The sequence below is a fragment of the Varroa destructor genome, unplaced genomic scaffold, assembly GCF_002443255.2.
Source record: "Varroa destructor unplaced genomic scaffold, Vdes_3.0 BEIS01000003.1, whole genome shotgun sequence".
Lineage (NCBI taxonomy): Eukaryota > Metazoa > Arthropoda > Arachnida > Mesostigmata > Varroidae > Varroa > Varroa destructor.
Genome location: NW_019211456.1, coordinates 33,517,698 through 33,535,081, shown reverse-complemented (window position 1 = coordinate 33,535,081; position 17,384 = coordinate 33,517,698). Strand labels below are relative to the sequence as shown.

The window sequence follows — 17,384 nt, the reverse complement described above, 5'->3', positions numbered from 1 at the left end:
TCAGGTTGTGTTTTACTATAGGAAATTGCCTGAAGAATACATTAATTCTAGTAATCATTTAAAAACAGACATTTTTGGACAATATTCAATTGTGCACTAAAACAGGTAAATGGGATGAACGAAATATGCATCATGTTTTGTGTAACAAACGTTTACTCTTTGACGCCTCAGAATCTCCTAGTTAGAGTGTGTACTGTATATTTTTATATATTTTTTCTTATCTGCTAAGCAGTAGGTACAACTATAGCAGCAAGCGCTTCATAAAAATAGGCAAGTTTCTTTGTAATAAAAATTGGTCAACGAGACTCACGGTATTAACCCCCCAAGCGTACCCCAACATTCACATGCTTCGCAACTGGTAGAGATTTGAATGGTTTGCTAAAACAGATAGGCGATGGGTCAATGAGGAATAGCATGGATGAATTTATAGGATGTGGTCCTTTTCTCTGAAGGGAAGACGTTTCTCAAAAAATTGTAGATGGTGGAAGCAAACAGAAACACTTGTGCAAACCTTACGCGTGGAAAAGAGCCCAGTGGCACATCCAACAAGCGCTACCTGTACGGCGCTCATCCATATCCGAGAAGGGCACATGTCAGTAGAAATGAGATTGTCCCTAGGGAACGGTATGAAGGGTTCACATCCATCATCCGGTCATAAAAATGTTAGTGGGTCGCTGAGACTCTGGCGAAAAAGATCAAACCAAAAAGGAACGCCTTGTTAAGTCACGACTGGGAATGTAATTTGAGTGACGCTGCCTCGATGTGATACTAGCAACTTGCTAAGTTTGTAATTATTATACGAACACCCGGGCCGATTCAAAGTGAACTTTTTCAAAGCTTACTTAGAGCAACTGAAAATTAGTGAGTGATGGTATCGACGGGAATAAGTCCCGCCGGTGATGACGCGTAAGACAGATATGCTCTAGTTGTGCTGGGCATACGTAATTATTTGTACGCCTAACTAAATTCCTTTTTAACTGTTACCCTTCCTGTTGTTAGTGATTGTGGCGTGGCGGGTTTAAGATTGTTGTGGGAATTGAACACTGCGAGAGTTCCTCTCGGCAAGACATGTGATATCAGACATTTCTTTGCGAAGTTCGCGATAAAATCTGATCGAGGGTCCGCATCCTCAGTGACTTGATGGCAGCTTTGCTAAATACTGACATGACCCAAGCAATCATCACCTGTCTGAGGTACACTCGGATACTAATCGAGATGGGGAAGGGTTTGTCAAATAAATCTAAGACGCATGATATAATATATTATAACTTATTAGGGATCCCCGAACGAAAAATTGGTAAATAGGGGAGTGTATATATATATATATATATATAGCAGTATCGAATTCAGGTCATTAAAGAATGTAGATATTGTGGCCTTGAATAATCAAATGATACGATGGATGTAGGTTTAAACTTTTTATAAGTTGTCTAAAGTTTATATAGACTTTAGTTGCTTAAGTTGATATAAATTGTATCATTATCTACGGTGACGACAAATAAACATTATGAGAATAGGTGTAAGAACGCTGCAAATGTTTTTATCGTTAAATCGTTAAAATTTGAAAGAAATTTTTTATCGTTAGTTTCGTGTTAATAAATGTAGCTTATATGCGTTGTGTTATGTGTAAAGCTCTAGTTCGGTAATAAATCTGACATCCATTATGATTTTTTTTAAATGTAGTTTTTGGCTTCTACGACATTTGGCAGGAACTGCTTCATTGGAAGGGAACAACGCGATTCGGTTAAATATGAGCACTCGATGCTGGGTCAATGTTGTCCGATAATGATCCGCTGAGTCACTTCTTTTTCCTTTTATATAGTTCAACCCCTGGATGGACTAACAGCAAATCTATTTTCGGTTATATTTTCTGTTTGTTTGTCAAAGTATATAAGTACAGTAAAGTTTAGTTATAGTTGCCGCTCTAGTTTTATACATGTATATACAGGCAAACCTGGCGAACCTCGAAATTGAATACCTTTTGAACTTGTCAACCTAGAATGGTGAGTTTACATGTGTTAGAGGTAATATTTTTTATTCTTTACGCATTTGTTTAGCGCTTTAGCAGCTTCTGGACAGCCACACATCTATTATTCGCGTTCTCATATGTACTTTCTATATATATAGCGTTTCGAAATAAATCGATAGCGAATTTTTAGTTTGCCGTCCAGTTGTCCTTTTAGGGCATGGGGAACTTCGTAGTGACTTTGATTGGGAGAGTAAACAAGCCGAAATCAACGTTCCGTAATCCTTCGCTCGGTTCACGATATTAATGGAGGCAATGCAACGAGGTTTGATTGCCATGCCAATGGCCTATGAGTCTCTTGATGAACTTTAAATAGCAGGCCACATTTATTATTTAATTTTTGGTGAGTACTTCATAGTAGCAGATGCTTCCGATGTCCACTAAGGTACCGCCATGACGTCAGTCGAAGCCTACTCGACGCTGCCACCGAACTCGACTTTTTTCCATTCTGTCGTTTATTCTTTTTCCGGCTAGTGGTAGAGATTAAGCCATGCCGCGTCTATAGCCACCGCATTCTCCAAACGGATTTTATTATTCTTAAAAGTTCCGAGATTTGCATATCGAATATATTGTACGTATTTCCGATTGTCCTGGAGTCAATTTACGGGAACTCGTTGCATCTTCAGTATTTGGGTTATAATTCTGTAACACGTTACATGTGAAATGCCAGTTTTGGCCGGCAGACCTCTTAGTCTCTAGACTTTGTTTTTGGTTGCGGTAGTGCGTTTTTCTCCGTCGGCGCTAGCGTGCGGTCACCTCTTCGTTGGTCTTCAGTACTCCAATATCCGTCCTTGTTCAGTACTCCAATACCCGTCCTTGAAGTGTTTGCACCATACCCCTACTCGCTTAAGGCCCCGTTCTTAATGTTTCCTTCAATCTTCGATAAATTTCCATAGCACTGTGCCCTTTGACTACAAACCATTGATTTTCAAGACTAAAAGGCGTTTTTGCTTCTGAACTTATTTTGCCTAGAGTGAATATAACCGAATTATACGCACAGTTTCTAGACGATTGGAGTATTCACCAGCCAAAATTCAGAGCGCGTAGTTCAAAAGTTATTCGATTTCAAAGTCGGCCAGATTTGCTTGTAAAACTAACATATACATATATATCACCTGAAAAATAGGTTATCTAAGGTTAGCTGAAAAGGTTTTATTCTGCCTTTACTTATTATAATCAACATCTTGCATATTTGTTGCATAAGTACTTAATTCAACTGATGCGCATTTCTTTTAAAATGAGGTGGGGGTTATTATATGGGGTTTATAAGCATTCCGAAATCTACAACAGCTTCTGAGCTTTTTGCATAATAGGCAATCAGACACACCTACGTATCTAATTACTTTTTTCAGAAAACTAATTGCTTAAAATTTTTAATTTATTAATTATTATTTATTTATTATTATATTAATTAATTAAAAAAGTAATCTTGTAAACACTACATGGTAAAACTATGTGGCTACATAAAAATCAAGAATATCAACAGCTATTTTGCTTCTAATAGGCATTTCTGTTTTTCTACTAGCTAATTCACAGATATACATTGATTATTAACAATATAGTAGGACGCCATCTCATCGAAGTTTTAGCCTGCGCACGCTTTACTACCGGACTCGTTCTATATTACCTTTGTAGGAATAAAAGGTTAATTATATATATACGATGGTGGTAACGTCGAATAGCGGCTAACTGGCTGTTCCTTAGTATCCTCTTTTACAGTACAGTTTAAACACAAGTGACGAAGGCATTGTTGGCCTGAGTCTACTAGTAAAATGAATATACCCTATGAGGAAAACAAAATTTGGCCCTTAAAAGCAAACGGATAGGCTCCATTTCCAGGCGTCGTTTTTAAGGATAAAGCTCTAGCGATTCAAAAAAGAATTAAGTCAGTTCTAGAAGTTGTTTTGATTGGATAAGCTCGCAAGCGTAAACTTTTAGTAATGACAGTTGGGTTGATAAATATTTTCGGTTTTATATGCCCCAAAAAGTAGATGGACTAAAGAATATATTTCACGCACAACATCGTATTCGCTCTGTAGTTTTCATTATTAAATCGATGTAATGAAAATAACAGGGTGGCTAATAACCAAACCTCATGCTCGTTACGGCAACTTAGTCTTACCTAGTGATTATTTCCGTAATTACGCAGTGGGTAACGTATTGGCCTGCTAAGCTTAAGGATACGTGGTGATCTGGGTTAGAATGCAGGCGTAGGCACACGTCATTTCGCGCTAAGAGCCAACCGTTTCGGCACTACTTAACGGCTTAGGTATCGGACGTAGATCACAGAAGACTTTCTTTTTTCACCTGGTGACGATTCAGAGAAACAACAACTCAGGAGTGAACATTATTTTTTGTTTGACTATTTGGTCTATTTAAGAAGAAAGAACGAAGTGCCATCGTAGGTTTTCGACCGCAGTAGCAGTGTTATCAGATGACCGATTCAATAACTGGCTCTCACATTATAGGCGAAAGATTTTACAGACACAACACCGCCTTCGGTAACCAGATTTTGATCAGGTTTTTTTGATACGGCCTGAGCTGTGCTTTTATACCCGGAAAAGTTGAAAAGACTTTTACGACTGCAACCTACGTTAATTTGCGTGAGAATTTTACTGATAGGTGAGCAGCGAATTTCGCAAAAGTATTTAAAATCAGGGTTTTTAAAGCATACCGCCAACTTTATTTCCGCTTTTTTGAAAGGCCCTTTATAAATCAATATGTTTTTTGTATTTTATTTTTTTTGTACTTGTCGGTCTTGAAACAAAATTCACTGAAACTAGATGCAAAAGGTTAATGTAGTTTTGTAATACTAATAATACTATATCATAATTACGCATATTCGTTACTCGATAAATTAATAAAAAATAAAATATGAAAAACAAAAAAGTGTTTTTCATAAGTGTAAGCTAGTAAAACGTAATAAATTACACACGTGTAAAGGCTGGATTTATTTAGCAGATCCATGTTTGATATTGACCGAAGTAAGATTCGTCAATTAAATGCAAGAAAATTTCTAGTTTTTTTTGAGATTGTACTATTAGTCGCAAACAAATAACAATTAGAAGCAATCCGGCACTAATCTCTGGTCGGATATTCACTCCACAGTAAAAATAAGCCTTACCCGATTTAAACACTTGGAAAGTTTTCCGAAAGTTCTTAGACTATGCTTCCACAAGCTATCAACAAGGGTAAACGTCCAACTTGATTTCGTTATTAGGATCTTCTGGCTAAGCTACTATATCGGGCAAGTCACCGATTCGGTCTCATATATAGAATATAACATAATGAATATATATAAGTAACGTGAAATCGCTAAGAACGTCTCGACTAATTGCAAATGTGATGTATCACAACACCTAAATTACAAACAATTTAATAGCCAGCAGTTTTTACTACGATAAAATTCGGGTCAATTTCGGGTTCATTCAGCTTCGTTTCGCACTAAAGGGCAGCCGTAAAACCCTATATTTGACCTAAAGCTCCAGACATATTGAAGCCTTAGGAGCGTATTTTGCTTGTTATCGTTTTATTCTACTTGATTTTCGGTAGCGATATCAATGTATCGTACATACCACGAAGAAGATAAGTCCAGACACTTCATATCATTTTCAAATGCTGAATTGGCCGGCAGCGGAAAAGCTATAAGCTCTGTCTGTTCACTGCGCACCAAAGCTGTAATGTGTCCTTTCTCGTGGCCTTCGACTGCAGCTTCTTACCTTGCTTTTACGCAGTGACGACATAGATTTGAAGGCTAGCATTGTTTGTCTTTCACAACATCAGTGATCTGCTGCCTATCAGTATTCCGTATATCATAAATTTCGCAGAGACAGACTGTCACTCGAGCTCTTAGTAATGTCAGTATTCGAAATACTGTCTTCTTTGCTACCTGCTAATAATATCATTGGTTTTATTTTTTTGGCCTTTTGCTTGGACCACTATGCAGAAAGAGGTGCAAACGGCAGGAACCTATTTACTCAGATTAGATTTGTGGACGAGTCCCAAGACGGTACCCTATTAGGCGAGCATCCAAGAAGAGACTCAACATGAAGTAAGTAGCTATTGGCACTCAGTTTAAAAAGCACGATGCGTGCACCTTACGGGAAAAAGCTCAGAAACCGAGTTAAAACGCCATAAGTGATGGAGACTTATAGCATTATACGTATAAGTATAAACTGCGTTTTATATTAAAGGTGTCTTGACGTCTAAGAATTCTATTTAGCCTCGCATATATTTAAATTAGAGACGGTAAGATACGTTTATTTTGCTCTTTTGATTATTTGTGCAACAACAAACCTGACATGCCAGATACAGTCGTGTTAGAGTTGCGCGGTCGCAATTAGTTAAAAATTTCTTATACCGTAGTCGACTATGTTAACGTTAGTTCATGTTAAAAATAGTACTCAAGTGTGGACGTTACGTTTGATAAACAGGAAATACTCACCAATTTTCAACTAAACCTTAGGGCAATCACAGGGATTGATCATTCCAGGTATCAAACTGTGAGTTCCATGCTTCTTTGTTGGGTAGGATCGAATAGGATTTTCGGACGTGGAAAATTTTAATTTGCACATAACACAGGCTACCTGTATCTGTCGACAATCACCGATCTCTGCCTCCTGAGTCCTTTTTGCTATCAGAAACTCTTTATTGTACAAATATCTTCTTTCGGATTATGAAAATACCGATGGTGAAAATGTGCAGTAAGAAACACCCATTAACAAGGAGACACACTAGGATTACGACTGAACCAATTTTTTTTCTAGCGAAGGCAAGTGAACCCAAAAACACAAAGGCACATATTTATAAAATTTTTATTTATTTAATATAGTATTACTTGTACAAAAAAACCACACACTGATCCTTGTTGAAACCAAAGTTTCCCAATAGATTCGTAAACATAAAACGATTACATGGGGCGTACCTACTCTAAAGGCAAAGCATCCTCTAAAACCCACCTTCCAATTACCGGGGCAGTGTATATATTAAGCTACTGAGAAAGAAGTTCCCATTATTAGCTTGTACTTTCCTTTTCTATTTTTTTCATCTGGTGCGAGTCAGGTGTTATAGTTGATTGAATGGATTTTTTTTCTATTAGTAGGCGGTGAATATCAGTTCGTTTGGATTATAAAATAATTCAGTTTGGACCTCGAAAGAGCCGAAGTTGGATGGAAAAGAAAGAAAGGGGTGCGACGCCAACTTTGATTGATGTCACAAGGTTGCGGAAGGAATCCAGAAAATATTTTACGTACCGTGGGACATTGGGTAAGTACCAATGTCCCACGGTGATAATGACCGTCCTTCAAATGCGTCTAAAGTGAATTCTCGTCAAACTCGAAAATTTTAGTAAAGTGCGTCCTCTACGTGAAGCGCGTCGAGGATATTCTTTTTGCTAAACAAGCTACTTTTCAGTAGCGCTCTCAACTATACTGTAGAATCCTCACTGTACATGCTGCGGCTACTCAGTGTTTCGGCAGCTTTTTGGTTTCGGTAGAAGCCCAAGAAGAAATAAACATGCTGTTTCTGGTATACAGTTTAGCTACGTTTGATACCTAAACTTGGTCTGCATTTTTTGATAAAAATTAGCGGCAGCTTTATAGAGGTCATAAAGAGCTGTCCGAAGGCATAAAACGATCAAACGCAAAAGAAACATTTGCCCACAGAGACGGGCACGAGTTTCCTAAAAGCCAATACGTGTCGTTTCGAAATCGTGATTTAGAAATCTTATAAAGTATTAGAAACGTTCGCTTGGTTCTATTCAACTTGCTGTGCCTCCGATAGGATACTTACGCCATCTATACTCCTACCGAGTAGAGGGAGTCACACATTTCAAATGAGGGGACTGCCGTTGGTCGGCTTACTCAGTCAGCTAACAAGTGAAGTTGTTGTGCATGGAGTGGTCCTTTTGCACTTCACATTTGACTCAAATGCACGCTCTTCATTTTGACACGTACTAAGTGACGGCATCTGCGTACTTACCTGGTTGACATAGATTTATGACCGTGTTAACGAGGATGTGATCTAGTTCATAATTCCTCTTCCTAGAAATACCATCTGGGAATCTTGCGTTACGCATGTTACGACGTTCAGCGTGCAATTGGACGCTGCTAACAATGTTAGGCGACTTAAATAAAACGAGAACTGAAGTAAATCGTCATACGAACAAAATCATGGATTTAGATGTTTGAAATCATGATTACGCTATAAACATCTCGTAACGAAAACACTCAGTAATATAGTACGGTACTTCTGGCTGTACTTGATTTAAATTCAGATATTTTAAGCTACATAGTCATTTACGTAGCAGAAACAAGGCGTTGAAGCGTTGAATATGCAGTGCTTTCATTGGGCACTTGAAGTCAAGGATTACTATACTACACCTTCTCTTACGTGATCTCCTTGGGTTTTTTTTTGGAATTTGTGAAGGCACAGTCAACGTCTAGTTAGAACGAATAGAGAAACCAATAAGTATTTCCCTATTGCCAGACGCTAACTTGCATCTCTGTGTTCATAGAGTCTTGGATTTGATTTATAAATATTGATTAGGTTGTGAACCAATAACCATTTTTTTTAGTTCTGCAATAATTAGAGGTATGACTGAATCAAGGAACACAAAAAGCTATTCAACGAGTGAAGTACAACCAATGCAAAGTGACTCATAGCTCATTGGGCAAAATTTTTATTCAAAATTACTTTTTAATACAATTAAATATGATTTTAATAAATACGTGTCATAAAAGCCTTTACCGAGTGGATAAAGAAGTGGCGTACTTACAGCTATCTTGTACTGGCCTGTTTTCTGATATATTAAGGACAACAATAAGAATGGGCGAGTCTCGCTAGTTCCTTTATTGAGTTTTAGTTCACAGCGCATACAGACGCATCAGTGCTCCGAACTGCACGTGATACCAGATCCATCGAATCCATACTCTCCCTTGGACAATTCCGAATCGCTCTCGACAATAGTGAGTTCATCAGAATCAGGATCGTTGTAATGCCGCTCAAACTCGCTCCTAAGTAAATCATTATAAATCATTATTCGTCTTTCAAAGTAGCCGACAACAAACTGGGAAACTTTTTTTTTTGAGCGCGTTTCGGCGAGGTCAGCCCAGGTGTTCATGAGCATTTCTTTGATGTGTTTCAGACTTGTTGGCTCGTAGTCACATCGACGGTCCAGATTATCTTCGACGTGAACTTTAGCATTACGCTCGTATCTAGAGCGATTTGACGTCATACGCAACCTTCCGTCAGTGTCGCGATGAAGTACGGATCTATTGAGTCCGTTAATCCTCCTCGACCCAGAAATCGAAACATCCTCAGAATTTGACCCTTTATCCCTAGAGCTAATGATGCGATAAGCTGTATCTTGCGCCGAACAGCTTAACCACGTAACTTGGCTCGACTTTGTCATTTTATCTTCCGCTAGTGAGACACAGAAATACGGTATAGCGAAGCATTAATTAAGGTAGATCGAGCTGCTGAGACAAGCAGCTAAAAAGCACGAGTTGACGACCCAATACTGAAGGTTGCTATAAAGCTTGATTAATTAATTTGCACTTGTTATTAAAATTAGCCACGTATTTTTTTTTTAATTTTTAGTTTCTTTTTGTAAATATGCGAGTTTTGAAACAAATCTCAACAGCAAAAGAGTTTATTAAATAGACTTGATGCTGTCTTTGCTTGCAAGGCTTATTGCGCAACTGCATCCAAAGGCATCTATTTCGATAAGTTTTCTGCTTTTTTAGAAAAAAAAATTCATTTCACATCCAAATGGGTTGCCCTCAACCAGAGGTAATGTTTAAGTAAATTGATGCGATTCATGATTAAATTTATAAATTTCAGAGTTTGTGGTGTACGGAAGACGTTTGTCGAGTTATATATTGAAAATTCGCTGGGCTGTTTTGATGCGATAAAAATCACACATGAAAAACCGGAAACTCAAATAGATCACGTAATTACAGTATAATACGGTGAAGACAGCAGCGTACACTAACCCAACAACAGTATTCCCGCGATAGCACGAAGAACGCAACAGAAGAACTAAGAAATAGCACAACAATCATTCCGTATTTGATGCGAATTGGCTTGTATAAATAATGAAATATATAATTTTCCTATTTATCCCGACGCTGACATTTCGCATCGACTGAGAATTGTTCGAAATTACATAATACATTCACTTGCCATGGACGCTGTAAACGATGCTCTATACCTTACTGAACCTACATAGATTTTTCCCGTTTTAAGAAACGTTTGCTACTTTATTAAGCTTTAACGGATCTGTCCAAACAACCGGTTACTTCAAGTGTTAATGCAAGCTTCCCTGGGGTAGATGAAACGTGTGCCCATATTCTGAACATCACTCTATAATACTACACAATTCTCTTCGATATTCTTCCATTCAGGTTGGTGAAATAGAAACTCATCATGTAAGGCGGGCATAGGCGTATGTAAGGTGACTTGTAGCGTGTTCAGAGGCCACGGCTTCGCTGTACTCTTCATTTCAATATCTAGAAGATACGAGGTATCAGATAAATCGCACTAAAAACAACCATCACCAATGCACACAATACTCATACGATTCAAAACGGCCAACCTGATTCTATTGAGCTTCTGGAAATGCGTTTTCTCCGTAGTGCCGTAGGTTATCATAGTTTTCGATCGATGTGCTATTTAGTATTAGTGGATCACAGGAACAACAACAACCGCAACAACAACAACAACAGCAGCAGCAGCAGCAGCGGGTCTTTTATGAACGTTCTGGGCACGTTTATGTTATATGAGGGATGCATGCATCCTCAAGATGATGCACGTGCCAGGCATCCTAGCAGTAACATGCTAGTGCATACGACTACGCGTTCAAGATATGTATAATTGATCAGACCAGCAGGATGCTACAGACTCTGCACTGTTCGAAACGGTTTCTAGAGGTTCCCAACGGCGCAGATACGTCGTAGGTATTCACTGCAATGGCTGGCTGTGATCGACGTGATTAATGATAGCAGCGTGAGTGGTATTGATGAACGTGTCGTAGGAACGACATAAGTTTGTTTCCGAGTTAACACACATCATTTTTTTGAAATAATCAATTTTCTAATGTTCAGCATCTGATCTTTCTGACACCGTTTTTGATAACGCAAGCTAGACTCTGCCGTTGAGTACGATGCAACGCTTCCAAATACGATTTCGATTTTGAATTTTAGAATTTCTATGCTTCTAACCGCTTACTTGTCACCTGCGCAACATCGAAACAACTAGGAATCGTTTAGTTAAACAGCCAATAACACTGCGAGGTAGCATCGTCTGTACTGCTTAAAGGGTACTATTTTTTTGTTCTTGTATTTGCTTCCACGTTTTTACGATCTCTTCCATTGTTGCGGTTTCCCACAAAAGAGTATTCGGCTGGATCTGCCCTAGCCTTGCGTTGTTCCGAACTCAAAAGCCTGCAAGCTTTACGAGTATTTGTTACTCTGGTCTAATTGGTCTTAACACGTCAAGTAGAGGGCGACCCGCAAGCTTAGCCTTGCGCCTGTCTTTTACTAAATGCTAAATTTGATTGTAGCTCTGTCGAGGTAAATATTATACTTATATATATATATATAAAATAGTCACTTCAAATAGCGGTCAGCTATACCCTAACAGTGATGAGTTAACGGCTTCTTCTATAGTGCAGTTCCAAAACAATTGGTTACACACACGCAAAGACATTGAGTGCACCTGTGTACGTGATACAGTTTTCACAAAAGTATACCCAGAAATAGGCCCAGTTAATGATCAGGACGGACGACGTTGGCCGCCCTGGTACATGCAAATGGTGGTGCGCGGCGTTATCTGTAAGCCTGGAAAATGGAAAAACAAATTTTCACCACCAGCTTACAACCAACCAAATTTGACGGAAAAGAGCGAACTGTTCATTCTAAAAGAAAAATTGACCTCTGGATCATAGGTCCCGCACCGCACTCTTTCGGGCGAAACCTAAAAAGATTTGTTTGACTTCAAGGGAGAATTAAATAAGCCGGCTTCTGGAGACTTTTAGCAAGTACGTATATTTATCACATCTGACTGTTTAAGTGCACAGGCAGTATTTTAGCAAAATATTATTAGTATTAAAAAGTATTAGTAATACTTTATTATTTTTATTGTCCTGATTTCCACTGCTAGTCACAGTACTACTGGCAGCAACTGAAAACTAACAGGTGCAATCACCAATTAAGTTTTCGTTACTTAGGCTGACATATTGCTGCAGGACCTTCTTCATAGGCCGTTTTTCCAAAGCTAGTCTTTATTTAAAAACACTCGAAATACGGTAAGCGGTTGATGATGGCTCTGAAGCTCCCGCGAGTTGACCATGAACGATATTCTTATTGTCGGTAATTAAAATGATGTCGAAGTCTTCGTTAGCAACAAAAATATTGCTGAGGGCAATAACGCTTGCAGGAAGATGAAGGCTAATATCGTAAATATGACCTAACTTCACTTTTCTATGGGGCTGAGTGCCTAACTCAAACCGCATGATATTCTGGTTATGGACGAACATGTTTAATTTATTTGAATTCGGTATTTCTCATGAATGTCTAGATTTTGTTGTGTCGTACAAAGTCTTTTATTCTCCGTAATAAAATAATTTGCGGATAAATAAAGCAAACTTGTTGGCTGTCCTTCAGAGATCTCCTAGTAGCAGGGCCAGTTGAGCTGTTACCAGATATAATTTGGTCGTTTGATGTAATGCGATTTCGGATGTGAAACTCGAAAGCTGTTGGTAGGCTTATCAATACTCTAAGCTAAAAGAGGAAATAAGAGCTAATAAAGAAAAAAAACCGTACAAGCAAGTACCGCTTTTGCAGATAATAAGATTTGGGCTGCACACGTGCAATGTTCCTTGCTGCTAATTACAGCTGAATGTTTGAAAGTAATGCTTTTCATTTCTTATATCTGGAAAAGAACCAGGTCACCTGAGTCTTTAGAAGTTCGCTATGACTTCCATAAGGGTAAGTCAGCCGTTTCTATACCATATGCATAACACATTCTGTATGGAGCTGCTATAAAGGCACAATAAGCTGTCTCAGTTTTAGATAATAAAGCAGGATATTTCGACTCTTGTACAGAGCTAAGAGGCAAACTTCTGAGAGATAACTGTAAAAACGTAAGCGTGAAAAAAATATACGTTCTTCAACGGCTTATAACTTCAACCTTAAGCTTATAACCTATAACGGTTTTTACTTTTCAGGCTGTAATTGATTGGAAATAATGAGTGGACCGAGATTCATTGCTGAATAAAGACCTATTATATAATGCTATTGATCGTAAAAAAAAACAATATCTCAGGGAGGTCCAGACAGATCCACCCACGCAATTTACACTTAATCAAATAAATCTTTGAAACGGATGGAACTCTTCTGGATGTTCATGGGCAACGTGGAAGGAAGGATGTCGACTAGGAATTCTGATCAGCTGTAGTGAAACGTGTCAGAGGTCTCTGGGATCATCGAGTCATAAGTTTGGTACCAACAAATCAAGTGTCTATCGTATTGTATAAACTTGCCTATTGAAAAATTACATTCCAGTAATCTATTAATAAATATGAATGATTCGGACCAGAGAAAATAATCCCATGAAATTATACTAAAAAATGTAATTAAAAAAATATAAACCAGGTGCACAGTTTTTGAAGGAGATCGTTTGAAGCGGTGAAGCCCATTCTAATTAAATGGCGTGATCTACCGGCATGATCGCATTTTCTCGGCTACGCAGTTTTTCGAGGAGTTAGAGAGGGCTGCGACATTTTACGTAGAGAATTAGCTGGATTATTTTATTTTGACTGTTGCAATTATTTGAACTTAATGTCGACATTCATTTACGAGTATTTTGATGACGGAACACCTATACATCGTCATCATGATATAAAAAAGTTGGGCAAAGAAAGTTCCTTAGATCTAACGTCAACGGATCGTTTCTTGTGGGAACACCTTAAAAACGACGAGGTTGAGGCCAGGACACTGAAGCATTTAAAAGGTCGAATCCTTGAGAAAGAACTTAAATATTAAGAAACATATGTCAGTAAAACCTACATTTATAATCGTTTAAACTATGTTTGCATTTTGTTTAGACACGCACTCTGTTAGTCGTAAGTGGGTGTTGTTGTCAGCAAACGTGTTCTCAAGAAAACTGTGTCTCCAGGATGCGACATTTTACCCTCTAGCTTCATTACAAACATATGCAGAAAGGAACCGAGACTGGTCTAAAAGATTATTGCAGTCGTCAATGCAGTTGTTCCTTCCAGATGTCCTTTTAAATATGCAGCTGTGAATAAAAAAAACAGGACTTCTAATGTATTTAGTCTGAATAGAGATACCGATAGCGGACAAAATTAGGCATTGAATGAAACTAAAGCATGATGTGCCAATTTCTTGTTCATGTGATCGAAGGTGTCTGATCTCATATACGACGTGTGTGTGGAGATCTGCATTTCAAGGAGTTGATGCTGTTTCGGTATTTCAGTTCTCAGTCCAGATTCCTGAACACTATCTAGCGCTTTAACGCTTCGATAGCTTCATAACGCACAGAGATAAAGGCTGCGGAGTAAATCTTGCTTTGTAAGATGTATATACATAGGGTCACACACATCCCATGGGTCAACTCTATTCGAATTCTTGCGCTACAGTTAGATCATTGATACAGACTACGTAGTTCACAAAAACCGATAACGAATACCGCCTTTTTACAGGCTCGAGTCGAATAATTGAAGCTTTTTACAAACGAAAATGATTGTCTCAAAACTCAGTGTTTACGACGGTATTGTACACTATACGGCACACGTGCTACCGGGCTCTACGAGCATACCGAGCTCTATGCGGAGTTCTGTTAAAAGATTTAAAGCCTTTCAATCTGTCGCTACTGATAGGGGACGTGGTAAGTTCGCCTCATCGGCCGAAATTCATAGAAAATTATCTCAACCAGACTGGAAAAGTAGGAAAACAAGGCAACTCGATATCAGAACCCTAAAGTAGTCGTCTGGTGCCAGCTTCGAGTAGAAGATGTACGACTGGCTTTCACTTATTAGTTCTTGTTAAAGGGACATGTTGAAAATTCTTTACGGCCGAAGTTTTCATCTGTAGGGTTTTTTGAACGGCAACAATTGACCAGAAATGTTTGTAGTTGTGCTTGATTTCATTAGGTAGCCATGTTAAGTTGTTTCGTTCTAGGTTTGCAGAGACAGTCGCCCATATGATGTAACACTCGAAGCACGCTGACAAGGATTTCCGTTTGTAAAACGATGATGATGCTGTGAATATTCGGATCATTCCAGTTACGTTATTACAGTTTGACATTGATCCATCAGGAGTGGATGATTTCATATTAGGTCAGAAAGTATTTTCGTCGGCTCCTAAATGTTGTTGCCTACAAATTGTATTTACTCGTTTCGTTTGAAACTGTTTTAAAACTTCTATACTGTACCCTTTGTAATTTGTCTAGCTTCAATAGTGGCAGATTTCCGGAGAGTCAAACCGTCTGCGATCAAGAACTGCGTGGCTGGCGTCGCCATTTTCACTGTTTCCCGTTTAAAAAAGCGCGCCGGCAAAAACGAGAATCGATTCTGATGTTGACAAAATAGAAGCCGTATCCAATAGGGTTTTCGTACTTTGCTGTTAGTGCTTTTAAGCTGGAAAATCCCATCTAATCAGGCTTCTGCTGGCTAAGGATAAGTCGCCGAATTAAATTGCCTCTATACATTAGGTTTGGTTTAAAGCCAGGGACGTATTCCCCATGTAAACTGTCGCTGCCAACTGTGTAAACACATACCTACTATTGGTTGCAGGGCAAAGAAGCAAACAATTTTGCACGTGATAGGCACCGTGAGAAAAATTTATGATACTTCATGTAAGGTAAAAATTACTAAAAGATTTAGCTATTTTTGACTTTCGAAATTTTAGTGGCGTCTGTAGAGGTTATCCTATTGTACGCTTTTTAAATGCAATAAAACCGTGAATGAATACTGGAATTTGAGTCATATCATAAAACTGAAGAATGGGTTCAATTAGATATGATCTATAAAAAGTAGAGGATAACATCAAATGCTACATGGCACTGCCGACTTACAAGGCTCCGGCATATCATGAATTTGATGTTGAAATTTTAGTCCCGGCTTATTGCCTAGGCAAGTGATTCAGGATAAGAATCGCAAGTTTAAAGAATGGGTCTATAGATTGATCGTTTTTATAGGCACATCCTTCGTACGTGTAGGAATCCATCTGGGATCTTTAGCGGAGGAACGCTGTGGGCTGTCAAAAATGCAGTAGGTATAGTTAGCCTCTTGGAAAAAGCGAGAGTCCTTTCTAATTTGATCCAATATATCTTTAACAACCGAACTGCGAAGTTCTTTTTCTTAGAAAAAGAACTTCGCAGGTAGAAATGCATTATGCTTGATATATTTCCAGGATTTCTGTACACCTAAAGATTAAGCAGTTAGGCACTGTAGAAGATCAACAACTCGCGTATCGAACTTATCGACCGGTGCTGCGATTAAGCACTGCCTTTTTGAGCATGAAACGGCGCGTGTTTTGTCCGCTTTCGGACCCAGGCCGAATTTTATTAGGTAATTTAGTAGGCAAACTTGTTATCGCGGCATTCTCCCTACGCTAGCGTAACAAAGCAAAGTCGATCACAACCGAGCGAAAAATCAATGCCACAATAAATGTTTTTAACAGTGTTGGAACTTTTGAATTTTCAAAGTTCGATAAATGAAGCGAAAGTTGACTGTTTGCAACAAGTCAAAGGGGCAAAAAGGGCCAAAGACAAAGTGGGCAGTCGGTCAGGTGAATGATTTCGCTATAGGGAAGGTACTGATGGATGTTTAGGACTCGTGACCTGTCTCGGGTCAGTCTAACACAGCTTTGGGGACAGCTGTACGCTACCGTCATACACTGACCGTCTTGTTTTATAGATTAATATATTTGTGATATTCGTTATTTTTGAAGCTCTCAAAACATAAATCGAAGACCGTCGTGATTCGAATAGGTGACTAGTGTCTAGCTTAAGCACACATATCTTAAGCCCCAAAAAGGGGTATGCACGTTTGCACAACTTAAGAAAGATAACATAGTTTCAGAAAATATTATTTGGACCTTGTACATTTTAGACGCTTTTTTTAGAAGGCCGCAGCTAACTATAGTTCAAGCTCAATAGAAAAAAAACCAGCTTCTTTTCTATTTTACAGTAAAAGCTATATCATTGTTCGGATCGTCCAAATCATTCCGGTTGTTTCGTGCGAATTTACCACTATCAAATAACTGACCGCTTCTATTGCCGTCTCCGCGAATATTACAGACCCCATTACCTAGACCCAGATCAGATCTCTCCT

The 17,384-nt window shown here is 38.6% G+C and overlaps 1 protein-coding gene and 1 long non-coding RNA gene across 2 annotated transcripts; one reads left to right on the top strand and one right to left on the bottom strand.

The window, feature by feature from the left end:
• The first annotated feature begins 4,515 nt into the window (after positions 1-4,515).
• On the top strand, positions 4,516-7,214 carry LOC111247954 (uncharacterized). Its single transcript, XR_015325254.1, has 3 exons — positions 4,516-4,648; positions 5,973-6,077; positions 7,125-7,214. It is a non-coding gene; the product is annotated as an uncharacterized LOC111247954 (long non-coding RNA).
• A 1,638-nt stretch (positions 7,215-8,852) lies between these two features.
• LOC147756851 (uncharacterized) lies at positions 8,853-10,778 on the bottom strand. Its single transcript, XM_086985670.1, has 2 exons — positions 10,623-10,778; positions 8,853-9,448 (listed from the first exon to the last, which is right to left on the bottom strand). Exon 2 carries the CDS (start codon positions 9,435-9,437, stop codon positions 8,910-8,912), a length of 528 nt encoding a protein of 175 aa, XP_086841796.1. The 5' UTR covers positions 9,438-9,448; positions 10,623-10,778; the 3' UTR covers positions 8,853-8,909.
• Positions 10,779-17,384: the final 6,606 nt, after the last annotated feature.